The sequence below is a fragment of the Augochlora pura genome, chromosome 1, assembly GCF_028453695.1.
Source record: "Augochlora pura isolate Apur16 chromosome 1, APUR_v2.2.1, whole genome shotgun sequence".
Classification (NCBI taxonomy): Eukaryota; Metazoa; Arthropoda; class Insecta; order Hymenoptera; family Halictidae; genus Augochlora; species Augochlora pura.
Window position 1 is genome coordinate 2,336,637 of NC_135772.1, and position 16,863 is coordinate 2,353,499.

The 16,863-nt window shown below is 37.4% G+C and overlaps 2 protein-coding genes across 3 annotated transcripts in view; both read right to left on the reverse strand.

Annotated features, from left to right (window-relative positions):
- The window catches only part of LOC144468649 (mannosyl-oligosaccharide 1,2-alpha-mannosidase IB-like), a 94,470-nt gene that overhangs the window by 20,247 nt on the left and 57,360 nt on the right, over positions 1-16,863 (reverse strand). The gene's annotated exons all lie outside the window — the stretch shown is intronic.
- On the reverse strand, positions 10,595-16,670 carry LOC144467802 (uncharacterized). 2 transcript variants are annotated; one of them, XM_078176757.1, is made up of 10 exons: positions 16,473-16,670; positions 15,613-15,732; positions 15,417-15,531; positions 14,484-14,745; positions 13,483-13,599; positions 12,625-12,715; positions 12,371-12,516; positions 11,492-11,624; positions 11,337-11,429; positions 10,595-11,261 (listed from the first exon to the last, which is right to left on the reverse strand). In XM_078176757.1, the coding sequence occupies exons 1-9, from the start codon at positions 16,665-16,667 to the stop codon at positions 11,379-11,381; spliced, it is 1,230 nt and encodes a 409-aa protein (XP_078032883.1). In that variant the 5' UTR covers positions 16,668-16,670; the 3' UTR covers positions 10,595-11,261; positions 11,337-11,378. The 2 variants fall into 2 exon arrangements, with proteins under 2 accessions (XP_078032883.1, XP_078032891.1); XM_078176765.1 differs by lacking the exons at positions 12,371-12,516; positions 12,625-12,715.

The following is a 16,863-nucleotide window of genomic DNA, read 5'->3' on the forward strand; positions in this document are numbered from 1 at the left end:
CTGGATTTACGGTTCAACGAGGATTTAGGGTTAAGTTTGATTCTTCCACTTCCATCTTTGTCCTTCTTCTTCTTCTTCTTCCTTCATCCTTTCCTTTTCCATCCTCATCCTTCTCCTTCTTCTTCTTCCTTCATCCTTTTCTCTTCCATCCTCATCCTTCTTCCTCTTCTTCCTCATCGTCCTTCATCCCTTCATCGTCCACCCTCGTTCATCCTCTTCTTCCTCATTGTCTACTTCCTTCCTCTTCGTCATCTTCCTCGTCCTCCCTCTTCCATTTTCATCCTTCTTTCTGCTCGTCTTCCTTCATCGTCCTTCCGCTTCCATGCTCTTCTTCCTCATCGTCCTCTTCCTTTCTTGTCCTTCATCCCTTCATCGTCCATCCTCTTTTTTCTCATCGTCCTCTTCCTTCCCCTTCGTCTTCTTCCTCGTCCTTCATCACTTCATCGTCCTTTATCTTCCATCCTCATCCTTCTTCTTGCTGTTCTTCCTTCATCGTCCTTCCTCGTCCATCCTCTTCTTCCTCATCGTCCTCTTCCTTCCTCATTCTTCATCCCTTCATCGTCCTTTATCTTCCATCCTCGTCCTTCTTCTTGCTGTTCTTCCTTCATCGTCCTTCCCGATCCATCCTCTTCTTCCTCATCCTTCATCCCTTCATCGTCCTTTCTCTTCCATCCTCTTCTTCCTTCATCGTCCTTCCTCGTCCATCCTCTTCTTCCTCATCGTCCTCTTCCTTCCTCATCCTTCATCCCTTCATCGTCCATCCTCTTCCTTCCTTGTCGTTCATCGTACATCCTCTTCCATCCTCTTCCTTCAGCGTTCTCCCTCTTCCATCCTCTTCCATGCTCATCCATCCTTATCGAATAGTTCGCGACAGCCGAGTTGGTCGAAATTTCCAATGTACATAATTGAACGAGAAAAAGGGAAAAGAAAGACTAGGAGAGAGAAAAAGAGAGAGAGAAAGAGAGAGAGAGAACGAGAGGGGAGTTCTCATCGTTCCGGTGTTGGTAAGTCTGCGCAAAGTTATAATTTAATACGTAATAAAAATTTTAAGAATCCGGTCTCGTTTTCGGCACATATGAAACCGCGATTTTGTACAGCATTTTATGGAATTCGTAGAACATACATATACTATACAGGTACAAGTTTTAAGGTCGTTGGAACGAAGTGACCTCTTTTTTAAAGGTTTTTCTTGGAAGATCCTATTCAAAGGAGGTGAGAGAAGGAGGTTAAGCTACGGAAGAATCGGCGGAAGTTAATAATTATATATAAGACACCGAGAGGATGGTAGAAGACAAGTACAGGTTTTTAAGTGGAAAGAGTGGATATCGTGTTCGAAAGTGTAAAAGTGGAGGTAAAAGAAACTTTTAAAATGATTACGAGCATGAATATTTAATATTTCGCCGGATAAAGTTTCTCAATGGTGGTGTAATGGTAAAGGAAGAAAGAATTAACTCTGTTTAGCGAATGTTAAAACTAGTTTTCGTTTCTCGTACACGTTTTTACTAGTTCAATTATATTCGAGAGAAATGGCCTCAATAATTTCGACAATTGTGCGACGAAAACTCGGAAATTCAAGAAAATGTATTCTTTATTCTTCTTTATTAATTATTGTCAAAATATTAGATATTATATTTTGTTTTTATATATTATATTTCGTTTCTATATATTATATTTTGTTTTTATATATTATATTTCGTTTTTATATATCATATTTTGTTTCTATGTATTATATTTTCTTTTTATATATTATAATCACGTATTAACTATACACGAAAATAAATCTATCTTTTATTTCAGAATTATTTAACGAATCAATCTCAGCGAAATCTAGGAGATATTAACACAGGATATTTATCAATATTAATCCATTAATTATTGAGAACAAAATAAAAAGAAAAGACTACTAAATAAAATTCGTCAAGATGAAGATCATCGTCAGAAGGTGAAGCCCCTATTAATCATCACCCATCTAATTTAACCATTCGACAACAACGAATTAAACGAGTATTCTCTCTTCAAGGAATCCTATTTAATTTTCGACGATGGGAATAGGACGAGGTCGGTGATGGACTTAAAAATGTCGCCATCGATTCCGAGCGGCTCCGCCGTCTCTGTTTCCATTTATTCAATCGGAACCGTGTACCGCTTGAATTTCCCCGGTAGCATTACTGGCTACGTTCGAGGACAGTAAAACGGAATTGCGATGATTATTACGCCCCCGTTTCTGCGCTGCAGTAATGCGCTGCAAGAACGGGAATGGCGCGGAAAAAGTAACGCTCGGGAATGGAGGAAATCAAGTCGATGGATCCGAAGACCATGGCGGGCGGTGGCGGTGCTGCTTAAGGAGAATCACGGCGAGAGGGTCAGGTGCCGTCTCTGCTTGAAATTGCTCCTTGGCCCGATATTATGCCCGAGAATGCGAGGTTCGGCGTCGCGCGCCTTCGCTATGGAATACGTGACGGACACCCTAATGACTCGTCGACACCATGGCCAACGAACCACAGCGGGGAACGCGACACCCACGAAATCACAATCAATATCTCGTCCGCGCGACGCTGGCGAATTGAAAGATTTAATCCGACACCTTTCAGTCTCTAGTTAACCCGGGATCGTCCACGCGGGGGTCCGATGTCGATAGTACTTGGATGGGGGTTCATTGTCGGGGGTATTCGCTAGAAGCTACTACCGTTGATGTATACTGTAGCTTTTAGAGTCATATATTAGCGAAGATTTCTTTCGAAAATGTATTGAAGGTTTATAAACACCCTATATAGATATCCGCGGTTATAAACCCTATATGGATATACCTGGCACTAGAGCCTGACATATGAGCCGTTCAGTGCACACATCGACTAACTCCATAAAACAAAAAGTCGAGAAACGCGATGAAATGATGTACATTGATTTTTAAAATTCCTGTTATAACATAGATTCACATATATAATGTAGAATGAATAAATACAGATATAGCTTTCATTTAACGTATAATTTAATGTATAAAATTAATATTATTTAATGTATAAAATTAACAAGAAAGAATAGCTAAAAAGAAAAAGAGAAAAAAAAAATTTTGCCGTTAAATGGTGTTAATCTTTATTATTCAGGAAAGTTATTATAAATATAAAAAGTTATGACTATACCAAGTGCTTTGACACTTAAATTTAAGATTTTTCAAAAAGTGGAGTTAATCGATGTGTGCACTGGGCGGCTCATATATATTGGATTGTCCGGAAAGTTCGTGCCGATTTTTTAGGAAAATTAAAACGCAGCTCATTTAAATATGAGTATACATTTATTAAATTATATAGGTACCATTCTGTTCCACAACCTTTCTCCATCTTTCACGCAGCTTGAGAATTCCGTCCTTCCAGAACCTCTCAGGTTTTTCGGCAAAAAGTTTGTCCAAATGGGTTTTTATCTCAACCAAAGAGTTGAAATTTTTTCCATTAAGGGAATTTTGCAATGATCGGAAAAGGTGGAAATCCGAAGGCGCAAAGTCTGTCGAATACGATAAATCCGAAGTTATCAAAGGATCCAGTGGAACTGTTACAACGATGAATATTTTGTTATTAGAACCTTGAATAAGTTCTCGCTGTTTTCTTACCAAAATAACAGCTTTATTTAATAGAATCAAAGGGAACGCAATTCCTGAGACAAAGACTAATCGAATCAATTGTTAATAAGTGCTCGAAAATCATTGCTCTTGTCGAAAGATTATTACTGAAAACGTTTCCTTGGTAACACGCCTAAAATGGCGGCCATTGAATAAATTTCTATTAGCACGTACGCTTTTCAGATCGTCTAATAGCGAAACTTTGTTCGAAACTCGCATTTGCAAACGCTGTTTAAGGAAAAATCACGATCGTAAGTATGTCAGCGGGCAGACGAACGAAAGCTTTTAGTTTAATGGAATTTATAAACGCGGCGAAACTGAAAATTATGAAGTTCTGCGGATAACGTTGATTAAACATTACGTTTACGCGCGCAAACCGCCGGGTCGTTGCGAGAAATCGTCGGGCGTAGTTAAAAGAAAACACGATACTTCCATTCGGTTCCCGTCTTTTCGAAACGATTGTTCTATTTTATTGCGATAAACAAATGTATTAAGAGATTTGCAAAATTGTGGAAATATATAATTAAGAATAAATTTAAAGTTTTGCTTGCGTTGAAACTGTTAACCTTCTTTTTGATACTTAAATTGGAGAATTCTGATTTTCTATCATTTTTTAAACTCGCTTTGCTTTAGAAGAGTCTACAGCAAAATTGTACATAGTAGTTAACAAAAAGGGAATTATAGTTTCGCGAATCTTTTTGCAATAACAGTGATCCTAGTATCATCGAAAATAATCTGATAAAAATTAGATAATATTTTTTATATGGATTAGTTACGCCAATTGTTTAGACTATTATTATTTTTATAGAAACTGTAAATATTACTGTTGAGAGAATTGCTCGATCGTATATCCTATAGCGTTCTGCAATTATTGGACAAACGTGTTACAAGAATTAACGAGAATTAATTAAAGTATAAAATAATACTACGTTGAAGATTACAAGTTAAATTGTATATCGTTCTCTAATTAATATTATAAAATACTATAGATACGTATAGAATGAAATCTAAATATCCAACGTTAAAAAACGAAAAAAGAAGAACATTATCCTAACAAACTATACATAGATTGCAACGAAGACGAGAATTCATTCATTCAACAAATCCTTTGTTTGCCAATAAGCCCATCGTATATACTAAAACGATGAAACAACCGTAACTACCACTCCACTAAACAGCAACAATTCCAAGAACGATACCGAAACTGTGGCACGATAAAGCGAGCTAGGTTTCCGGGTGATGGTTCGTAGCTCGTTTTTGCCGTCTCTAGAGTCAATTCGATTTGAACTCGCGGCACACGATACCTGCCGCCCGTAAGTCCCACGGATACTTAAGTCGCGCGCATCCTTCCGCCGCATAAAAACACGGGGCACAGCTAGATACAACGCGAAGCTCATTTTCCTGTAAACCACTTCCACCCCGAAAACGAAGAGACGCGGGCGGCGGCGGCGGCGGCGGTCGGGGGCGAAAGTGGTGCATGCGAAACGCGCGTCGAAACTTGTTACTCACGAAAGTGCTTCCGTGACTATCTCGAGGCTGTACAGCCGTTGCACGCTCTTACAAGTGGCTCGGAAACACGCGAGTGGTTTTCGAGGTATGGATCGCGAGAGAGCACGTCTCATGAACTGTCTCACCCGGTAATTAGGTGTATTCGCGGAGCAATCGAGACACATTGTCTTAACGGCGCGGTCAATTTCGGCGATGCCGTTTCCCTTTTCGAGTTTGCTATTACTATCAGGGTGTCCCATAAGTTTCTTCCCTTTTTTTTTTTTTGACGCGAAATGAATACACGATATTTGTTGTTCAAGATGGATTTATTATGTTATATATGAACCGTTCTGTTCTATAACCTTCTTCCTTCTCTCAGGCAGCCCCATTATGCCCTCTTTCCAAAATTGTTGAAGCTCATTTGCAAAATATTCATCCAGGTGCGTTTTTATTTCGCTTATGGATTTGAAGAGATTTAGCACGGAGAGAATTTTTTAAGGAGAGGAACAAGTGATAATCGGATGGAGCAAGGTCTGGGGAGCTAGGAGGATGAGGTAGAACGTCCCAATCAAGCTGTAATAATTTTTGCATTACGGCCAACGCAACACATGGTCTTGCGTTGTCGCGATGGAAAACGACGCCTCGTCGGTTCGCCAATTATGGCCGTTTTTCTGCTATGGCGGAAATGCATAAAGTGCACTAAAAATGTTCTGCGTTACAAATGAAAACGCATATTAAACTTCGTACAAACGTCTTTTAGACGTCTTTAAAACATGCTAGAAACGTCTCGTGTTACTAATCGAAACGACTTTAAGACGTCCTAGGAACGTCTTGCGTTACAATTTAAATTTTCTTTGAAATGTTCCTTAGATGTCCTAGAGACGTCCTGTGTTACAAATGAAAACGACTTTAAGACGTTCTTAAAACGTCTTAGAATTATCCTAGAAATATCCCGTGTTACAAATCAAACCGTCTATTAGACACCTTACAAACGTCTTTTAGACATCGTGAAAACGTCCTAAACACGACTTTTGTTACTAATCGAGATATCTTTTTAAGATAGTGTAGAAACGTCTTGTCTTACAAATCAAAACACCTACGAGACGTCTTTAAGACGTTCATAAGACGTCCTAGAAATATCCTGTGTTACAAATCTAAACGTCTTTAAACGTCATAGAAGCGCCCTGTGTTACAAATCAAAACGCTTTTCAGACGTCTATAAGACGTTTGTAGGACATTCGAGACGTATCCTAGAAATATTCTGTGTTACAAATCTAAACGTCTTTAAACGTCATAGAAGCGCCCTGTGTTACAAATCAAAACGCCTTTCAGACGTCTTTAAGACGTTCGTAGGACATTCGAGACGTATTCTAGAAATATTCTGTGTTACAAATGAAAACTGTTTTCTAATTAAGACGTTTCAAAAATTTGGTGGATAAATGCATCGAATGCATAAAAGAACCTTCTTCGGATGAAGTCCAGGCTTCGCAACAGTTGAAGGTCTATTTTCCTTGGACCAAGTGCGTTTGCGATGCACAATTTGGTATAAAATCCAAGTCTCGTTTCCAGTGACAAGTCTCTTTAAGAAAGGATCCCTTTCGTGTCGCTGGAGAAGCAAATCGCACGTAGAGACGCGGTTCATAAGACCGGTCTCCGTCAAGAGGTGTGGAACCCAAACTTTACATCGAGTCGCATATCCCATCTTGATTAAATGATTATGTACCGTTGTCTTGGGAATATTAGTGGTATCCACTATCTCGCGCACACTATATCGCGGATTTTCAGTGAGCACAGTCTTGATAATGTCCGTATCCGTCGTTGCTGTTCGGCCGCTGCGGTCTTCGTCTTTCAACTCAAAATTTCCAGCTCTAAATTTTTTAAACCAATCGCGGACGGCCCTAATAATCGTAATACCACTCCCGAAACGGTGCAAATCTCGTCTGCAGTGTCCTTTGCACTATTGCCCTTTTTAAAGCAATGAAGCATAACATGTCGCAAATGCTTCTTTTGGCTCTCCATATGAATTTTTCTTGCGTTTAATGTCGTAGTTTCATGCCGCTGGCCGTAAGCCGTGACATTTAGAAAATGAACTCGACGTTCCGCTGGAATCGGAGTCAGCTTCATTTAAAGTCTGAGAATGCCGTCGGACGTTACTGGACACTACAACATTCCCGGATCCTTGGTAATGTCAGGCGGAGGGATGTTAGCAGAAGGTCGACTCAATTTTCTAAAATGAAGCAGGAGTCTAGACTGAAGTCTAGTCTTAACTGCGTCCAGCTGTTGATCCTCGAAAATCCTTCTATTTTTGTGAACATTTGCTGTTCCATTTTCTACAAACTAGTTCCTCTGTACTTAAAAAGGACGTCGGACGACGTCGCTGCCATTATAAGATCTTGCGCCATGATTTAAAACAATTTTCACTTGGCTGAAGAGTTTTCATGGTCGTTGACAATATTTTTATCGGATTTGATTTGACAATATAAGAAAGAAGAAGACATTTTTGTAGTCGAAGCTGTTTTAATCACAGAACTTGAAAATTTTTAATATGGAACGTTCTATGAATGATTTTTCAGTATTTAATGCGAATATTTAATACTATAAATTAATATAAATATAATTGATAATATAAATTGCTATCAATATAATTACTAATATAAATTGCTATAAATATAATTAATAATATAAATTACTATGAATATAGTTAATAATATAAATTACTGTGAATATTATTATATAATTACTAACATAAATTACCATGAATATAATTATTATTATAAATTACCATAAATATTTAATTTCTTATTATAGCCATCAGAGTTGCCAGAAAATTGATGGCGCGAGGGATGTTCCACTCCCTGTGCTTCTAATCGCCAAAAAATGAAGATGGAGTGATGGAAGGGGCACCTAGCAGCACTAGATTGTCACGTGACGATGCATAAACTAGCTTTTTGGCTACGGCGTGTAATTGTCACTTCAGCGTCCTCTTATCTGCGACTCTCCTGTAGGAGTGCGGTGTAAAGCACCTTCTGGATGATGACCGTACCCTCGAGCTATCAATTGCCTGGCAACTCTGATCACTATGCTAAAAAATTAAGTATCATGTAAGTAAAGACACTAAAGATTAATTTGTCTAGTTTACAGGGCGATTAATATTGAAAATATCTAATTAAAATAGATTAAAATAGACTAAAGTAGATCAAAATAGTTTAAAATACATTAAAATATGTTAAAATAGATTAAAACAAATTGAAATAAATTAAAATAGATTAAATTAGTTTCGAATACTAAAATTCCCTTCCCTTTCACCTACAATTCCTAAATTGATAAATTAAAGGCACAAGAAAACCAAGAATTAAGAGCATTATTTTCTCTGAAATTTGACTTATGCTTTTTAGAATCGCATTGCTATAGTATACTAATTTTGTAGGTGACGTAAGAATATTTTGACAATTAGAGACTAAAGAACGCTGCAATCTTGGCCCGGCGACCATGCCAGACGGAGAGTCACAGAGTGTGAGCGTCGAAGCACGAGCATCAAAGCGAAGACCGTCGAGAGAATAAAAGAGGACGTAGCTTCTCAGCCATCGGGGAAACGGTCTTAGCCGGCCGTCAAAGAGGGAGAAAAACGCCGTCAGGATTTTCTCTAACGTGTCATTAACTGGAAGGACCGACAACGTCGTCCAGGATTATATTTAGCGGGATTTCGACGCGCGCGCGATCGTCGTAACTTTGCGCCGGCGGCGATAATCTTCCCGGGGCTAGCACACGGGTCTGGAACCGTTGGATAGAGACATTACGCCCGCAGTTCAGATAACAGGTAGAGGCGTCACAGCTCGAGCCGGCAATGCCACGGAAGCTCTGCCCGTGCACACCATATACCCGAACGCTATGTAGATATAGATCTGGTTCTATTGCTCGCCCTCCTCGTTTTTCCAGCCGCTTCGCGCAGAGAGACGGCTCGCGCAATTTCTCACAATTACCAAGTTGCCCATGCACTCGGACTCCTTCGTTGATTGCCAGACAGCCGTGTTTCATGCTTGGCAGGCCGCGAATGGGTGCCTCTCCTTGTGTCCTCGCGCCGCGCGGTTGACAAGTTGCTTGTTGGATGTAACTTCGAGTCGATTATGTTATGCGTTGTGTTATGGCGCTGTTATGCTTCGGGCGATTGTTTAAGCATAGTCTTCGGCTTTAGTTGAGATTCTTGTGCGATGTTCGAGGAACTTGTCAAACTCGCCGATTAAATCGTTTCTTGCGAATGAGTTTGTTATACAGTGGTTTATAAAAGCGTTGGAACACTTAAGGGTTCACATTGCTACGAGACAATAGTAAATACGTAAAAGAGCGAAAAGAAGCATTGCGATTAATTTCGTGAATTTTGCGCAATTTAGGTTCTTATTTTCTTTAAAATTGTCTGCCTCGAAGAGTTGAGCCTATTTTTAAAGCTGAGCTAGATTATTCGAATATTCTTTAAATAACAGCATGGTTTAGTCCATTAAACGTCGCTTTGATTGCTAAAACGAAATATAAAAAATTGTCGCCTCTAAAAACCGAAAACCATACAACTTCTCGCCTAAAGAAACGCGAACGAATTTATTACGCAATCTCATACGCTCCGTCCGCAGACCGATGGTCCCCATGGAATGTACAGAAAGAACGAACGGAGTCGAGTTTTTCACCGAGTAAACACGGCATCAAAAAATATGAATTTTTCTATCGTTTCGCGAGGCGCTGGTGGAATACTTTTCTGCCTCGATAACGTCTTCCCCGGGCCGAAGTTCGTTTCTATTCAAGGGGTTCGAGAGCGCAGTTGCACACCGTATCCAAGAAAACCGGCGATCGTTTCCTCTTGTCAATGGAACGGGCATTCCGGTGCCCCGCGGTTCCGTTTTACCGTAGTCGATCCACGAAATTGTTTCCGAACAGTAATGCGGCCGGTAATGGCGGGTTTCAATGTAGAACCCGACATGCAGAATGAGATGTATTTAAAGCGAATGGACGGCGAGGGTTACTTGACTCCTTTCGGGGCTGCGATGGCGTTTCGAAATAATCGCGCGGTGTTGTAATAAATATGTAATATATTCGGCTACGGCAGACTTTTCTGAGGAAGTATATTAAAATATTCAAAATATTGAATTCTATTACATTAAACCAATATTACTTGATGTGAACAATAATTTTAAGCTTTTTTTACAATATATAACATAAATATTACACAATATATAATTAATCAAATTTAAATAATAAAACGGGGGCGAAATTTGATCTTGGCGCCTATTGGCGTCTACAGTACCGGGAAGCCAACATGTTTCGGAGGCCAATAGGCGCCAAGAGTAGTCAAAGGGTTAAATATAGAATATATGTAATTTCCGTCTGTACCGGAAATCGTTTGCAACATCGCGCGAGTGGAATGTATGACAAATTATAAACGAATGTATGTATATAATTTGTTATAATTTGTTATTATGTAATTATTATTTGTATATAATGTGTGTATATAATATGACTATAGGTATAGCGTCTTGAAATTAATTATAGAATAATCAATAATATAATATTAAAATATTCAATATTCATGCATTGAATTAGGGGTTACAATGATTGCCAATGAATGCAAATGATCGTTCATTTACTGGCAATCATGGATATTTCTTATTTTATCAGTAAATAAAAGTAGGTTACTATGACACCATAAAAGAGGTTTTGCTACAGTGTGATAACACACTAGAAAGCGAGTAGTATAATCTAGGCTTAAAAATTCAGAACATTAAATTCTCTAATGCAAATGTATAATAATCCCATAAAGTTAAGTAATGTTTAAAATAAACAAAGTTTAAACAACATTTTGTTTTTAAAAACAATACGAACTGTTTTATGTCCTTCTGCATAGGAAATGAAAATTTATTTGCGACAAGTACGATTTACTTATATTTATGCATTAATTTCGTTCTCCACAGTTTTCATATAAAAAGATTAGACGTCACTTTGTATATATTTAATCACGCGCGGAATTTTATAAAATATTGCATCCTTCCCCGTCCATTGTTATTATAGTTGTCTTAACTGATCGAGGGACATACGAAAAACAGACGCCAGCAGTTACTTAAAATGCAACGCGGATGCGTTATAGTCTGCTCCATTGTTGCACGAACTACGCGTGATCCTGTAACAAGTCGTGTCCCAGTGTTAATTGTTTCAATAAATTGCGGTAGCAAAGGGATGGGAACGAAACACTTACTAACGATTATACTACTCGTTATTTCTGGATTATGAAACGTTATTATTGGAGGGACGTCATCATCATGAAATAAGACATTGTACACCTTACCAGCTGGAAGGAGGAAGATATTTAGTTAGCCGATTAGTATGTGTTGATTATTAATGGCTACAGACCCCTGAAAAACCTTCGATCGACGCGTTATAAAAGCCGTAAAAGTCGAACACGAATCGCTCGTTGCACCTGGTTATTATAAGTAACAATTGTTTCTGTATGAAAACCGACGCGTCGTACCATGGAGTAGAATATCTGCAAAGATAGTAAAATGAATTTCGTGTTCGATATAGTGTTGTTAGCGACGATTTTTATTAATTCTACGTCGTCGTATACTTCGCGACAATGTTACAAAATAGCATGAAACTATAGCAATTTATCGGACTTTTGGAGTTATATGTCTACTTTTAATTTTACGTCAAATTAAAATTACTTTATTTTTACATAATAATGCGAATCTACATTTTAAAAAGGAATTAATAGAATTTTTTTTGCAACAAAGTTTCGATATAAATTGTGTATTATGCTTGTACAAATATTTTAATGATCACTTTAACGGCGATAATTACTTGTAATATATACAAATGTTACATATAATAATTATAATAATTATCGTATAATATAAATATCATATGACAATTATCATAATTATTATATGTATCATATGATAATTATTATATGTATTATATGACAATAATTATATATATTACATATATTACACGAAAATTATTATACACATTACAATATTATTCTATTAAACGATACTAATCATTTTTACTTTCTTTCACATTTTCATATTAATTATTACATCCTTTGACATAAAAGACGCTGTACTACGCCGCATTGTTCAAATTGATGCACGTACGTTTCATCGACACAATAACGTATTGTCCCGCCATTTAATACGATGATACCGTACGATTGATACTATACAATACAAAATATCCCATAACCATGCCGCGAAGCCTACCGACGACAAGTAGAAATCATTCCAGGCTTACATCAGCGTGGATAATCCGTCCGTATAGTCTAAGAGATGTTGCGCGATGTAGTTGAGATAGAATATGTACACTAACTCGGAAGTGGAAAAAATCAATGCCATTAACATCTCCTGCATATTGTGTGTCTTGCATATTGCGACTGATATCTGTAAAATGCGTCTATTTCGAGAAAGAGAGAGAGAGGGAGAGAGAGAGAGAGAGAGAGAGAAGTGACAACGATATGTACACCGCAACGAATGAACAAATCGACTTACACGGAAGAAATTGATACTCAAGCTGATGACAGCGAATACAAGAAGAACGGCGTACGAGAACGATAATCTCTCTTTCACGCACGTCCCGAAACTTTAACAATAAATAAAACAACGAATGAATGATAACGATGAGAGAAAGTTTAACCCTCGACGTACCACGGTTGGGTTCTTTTTGACCCGGAGAGCTCGGCTTCTGGCTCGAATTTTTGATACTTGATGGGGCTTGTTAACAAAATTACTGTAACATGATAGTAATGGTAGTAGCAGTAATGATAGGAATAATAGTAATAATAATAGAAATATTAATAAACATAATAGCGATACTAGATAATAATAACAGCGATACTATAATAGTAATAGTAATAGCTATATTAAATAATAATAATAGCAATAATAGATAGTAATAGTAGCAATACTAGATAATAATAGTAGCAATAATAATAAAAGCAATACTAGTAAAATAGTAATAATACTAACGATAATAAGGAGAAAATTTAGTTCAGAATTTTCACACAAATAACCCAATCATGGGGTTTCGCCCGACCGTCGGTACCGCGAGGGTATTAATTAATGATCTCTTTGAACCTGCACAAAGGATGAGCCACTCGACAGTGAAAGCTTTCACTTTGCTATCGAATCGAAAGGTTTCTTTATTCATGCAAATTCTTTACGAAGTTGAAGGCACGTTTCTCAAATTAAAGTACGATGAAACTATAGTATCACCGTAAAACGATAACGAAATATTTGTAACATGCGACTCACTCTACACAGACTCAAATGCTCGCGTGTCTTCGATTACGATTTCTCCGCGAATAAAATAAGATACAGCGAGTAAAATAAGATGCGTCGAATACTAACGTGTGCGCCTTTGAGTGATAAGCAACCGCATTTGCTAAACAATTCCTTCCATACATTTCCATTAACTCTACCGAGACATAGAACGGCCGTACGATAATTCCTTGCTGGATGTTGTAGCTGGAAATCAGAGCACGCAGCGTTCAGAATCGCCATGGTATTGTTAGATAATAATTTTAAGTGATTTAAATGATGATTTTTAATTTCAAAGGGAATAGTCCAATTAATGAGACACGCTTTTGTATTAATGTTAAATTATTCGTGCTTTATATATGTTTAAGTGATTAATCAAAATTAGCAATCCGGGCATACTTGATGGAACCCTTACGAATTAATGGATGTTTCGCGACAGGTTTATTTAAATTTATCAGTAATATTTTGGGAGAAATAATTGACAGGAATTGTGGAATGTTCGTATTCGAAGTATGTGGAATCAAATTTTTGAAGTGCAAGTTTGTAGTATGTTTACGATAATTTAAGATATCGAAATGTTAGTTATTCTGGCCACATTGTGAATAATTTTTCACGGTATTTATAATTGTTTATAGATATTTCTATAATTTATATTTCTAAAATTTATAATATGTCTAGAATTTATATTTCTAGAATTTGCAATTTGATTTTAAAACGCAACAGACCGGCGAGAGTAATTAACACCCGTTGAAGATAATAGCTAACTATCTACACTATAATTATTAAAAGAGTTTAGCGTAGAATTGCAGATATTGCAACTAAGTAAGTAATGGAAAATTTGCTTCTAATTAAATTAGCTTAATTTATATATAAACTGTAGCAAACTGTTCTAATAACTGTTCATCGAGCATAAATCCTGTTTTGCTTTTTATTTCAATAATTTTATGTGAAATATCGTTTAACATCCTATGTAACGCGTTTCTAACCACCTGTAGTATTTATCATATTATAGTTAGGTGAATTATTATATTTAAGTGATTAACAGTGCTTCGACCGCGAGTGTATCAAATACTAAATCATCATCGTTTTACCTGACGAGTTCATACAAGCCGATACTGTGCTGCAGCCACATAATGTACAAGGATTCCGTAGCCACGTATATAGTTGCAATAAATGCTAACGATACAGACTGATGAATTACAATATAAGACAGATATTTCTCTTCTTCGACTAAATAATCCGTCACTACTGGGAAGTAGAATACTTCCGTCGTGTTCGCGGGTGCAGTTACGATCATAAAATAGGACACCCAGCGGTATAGAATCAAGAGCAGTGCTGACGGATAAATAAATACTGTAACATATGCATGATTATGGCACAGCTAAACTGCATCTATCGCTTTTCTTTTTTAACACAGTAGCGCATTGCTAAATCGCTCGCCCACGTCGTACAAGTAATCAGACATTTCCAATCCTGAATCAACCAAATCGAATCGCCGGTGAATTGTCTCGAGAGTATTTGTCGCCCGTCTTCGCGAATCTCTAAACATCTAGCGACTCGATAAAAACAGTTTATCAATGCCGCGATAACCATTCGACACGAATATTAGTCGAATGTTTCGCCGTAAAGAGTGGCAAGTTGTATATCGTATTTCTCGATCACGTTCCACAGATTCGACACCGTCATTTTCGACATTTAATTCGCGACGATAGCAATTCCAAAATACATCGCCGCGACGCGATGTTTATTAATTTCAAGCGGTCGAATCTCGTAGAAATGAATCAGTTAATGCACGTTCCATACATTCGGAGAAGCATTCGAGCAGCCGTTTAATAAATAAAAAATGTTCAGCCTGCATGCGAGTTACCGAGGTCTGCAAAATGCACGTTTTAAATTTTCGTTACTCGGGTGAAAAGATTGAAAACAAATCGTGATTCTTCGATTCGATGATCGAGCCCGAAAATTTGCGATTTTGTTTAAATTAATTGAAAAGCGATTTTCGCAGTGCTACTGTATTTTCTTACTAGCGTATATGGCTCCTTGTTGCTTCCCTAGAGCGGCCCGCCTCCGTAAAATTTCGAGCGTGCCTTTATGCGTCGTCGTCCACGTTTCCATCACGGAGTCCATTATGTACCTAATCTGTATTCATAATCGTCTTTAAATGACTGTGATCGGATTCGATGCGTTTTTAAGTTAAACTGTGATTTGTTCGACACTCACTGTACTGGTCAGAAATAAATAAGCGTTGAACTTTACTACGGCACCCGCAACCATTAGTATAGTACATATTGACTGTAGTAACGCCATTATATCTAGATCGCTTGTTATTATTGGCGTAATCTGAAAGAACCATATTGTTATTTGGTATTGTAAATTAGGTTTCCTTTCTTGCACTGGCGTTGATGTTTTTGACGTATATTACATACTTCGAATATTCATTCATAACTATTATCAATTATTTATGGTAAAGTCAAATATTAACAGAATCAATTAAAGAGCAAGTATGGCTGTCGCGTCAGTAAGACTCGTTCTTGTAATTGGTCCATATTCTTAATAATAACTCGTTAACAAAATCGTAATCAACGATTCCACTATAGAAAAAGCTATTTTAAATTATTCATTTCTGGATTTAATAAGAATTTTTAGACGCCGTGTATGTTAATCCATGCCGTGGGCATTGAACAATTTTTTAACGAAGGGAACCTTTCACTTATTATAACAGTTAAGACTTTATCGAAACTCTTATACGAAATCTAAATAAATTAGAATTAATAGAGAATTATTAGAATTATAAATATTATAAATTAGAATCTTCATGTCGACATGTGATTTTACTGTAGGTATTAACCCCTTGCACTATAATAGCAAACCTCATGACAAAGATCAAGATTCACTAAATAATAATATTAATATTATTAACTTCCTCTAAATTGAAATTAAATTATTATCAAAGTCTGGGAACAAAATAATAGAAGAAAATTGTCTGGCTTTATCAAGGAAAATATTAAGTAACAAATAGGTGTCCACCAACGCATAGGAGTTGCATCGCAAAGGGTTAAAGGGAGATTCCACGATTGTACCTGAACAATAACTAAAAGCGAACAGCAGATATTAACGAATGTCGCTTGGGCTCGACGCGTGCTCTCACTGTCGTACGGCCACAGCCCTAAAAAACTCATGAGGCGTACACTAAACTTGTAATATATATCACATGCGGACATCGCGAACAATGGTACGAACGTGACTGTCCCAACTCTTCCTGCTTTCACTTTCATGGTTCCGCGCACACGCATTTTTTACGCGGTTTCCCACCCTAACGGAGATATTATAATACATTCTGGTTCAATATAAAACAAATTCCGAGAAGCGTGGAATTATGAGTGACGCGATCCGCAATTACAAGCTCATTTATTCATGTTTTACAGACAAAGACGGGAAAGATCGATGTACTTCCACGTTCAATGATATATG

Coding starts and splice junctions, on each gene's coding strand:
- LOC144467802 (XM_078176757.1), bottom strand. CDS start 16,667: ATGAAAGTGAAAGCAGGAAGAGTTGGGACAGTCACGTTCGTACCATTG. Junction 15,733..16,472: donor CGCTTTTAGTTATTGTTCAG/GTACAATCGTGG, acceptor TGGTTCTTTCAG/ATTACGCCAATAATAACAAG. Junction 13,600..14,483: donor GGCTTGTATGAACTCGTCAG/GTAAAACGATGA, acceptor TCTGATTTCCAG/CTACAACATCCAGCAAGGAA.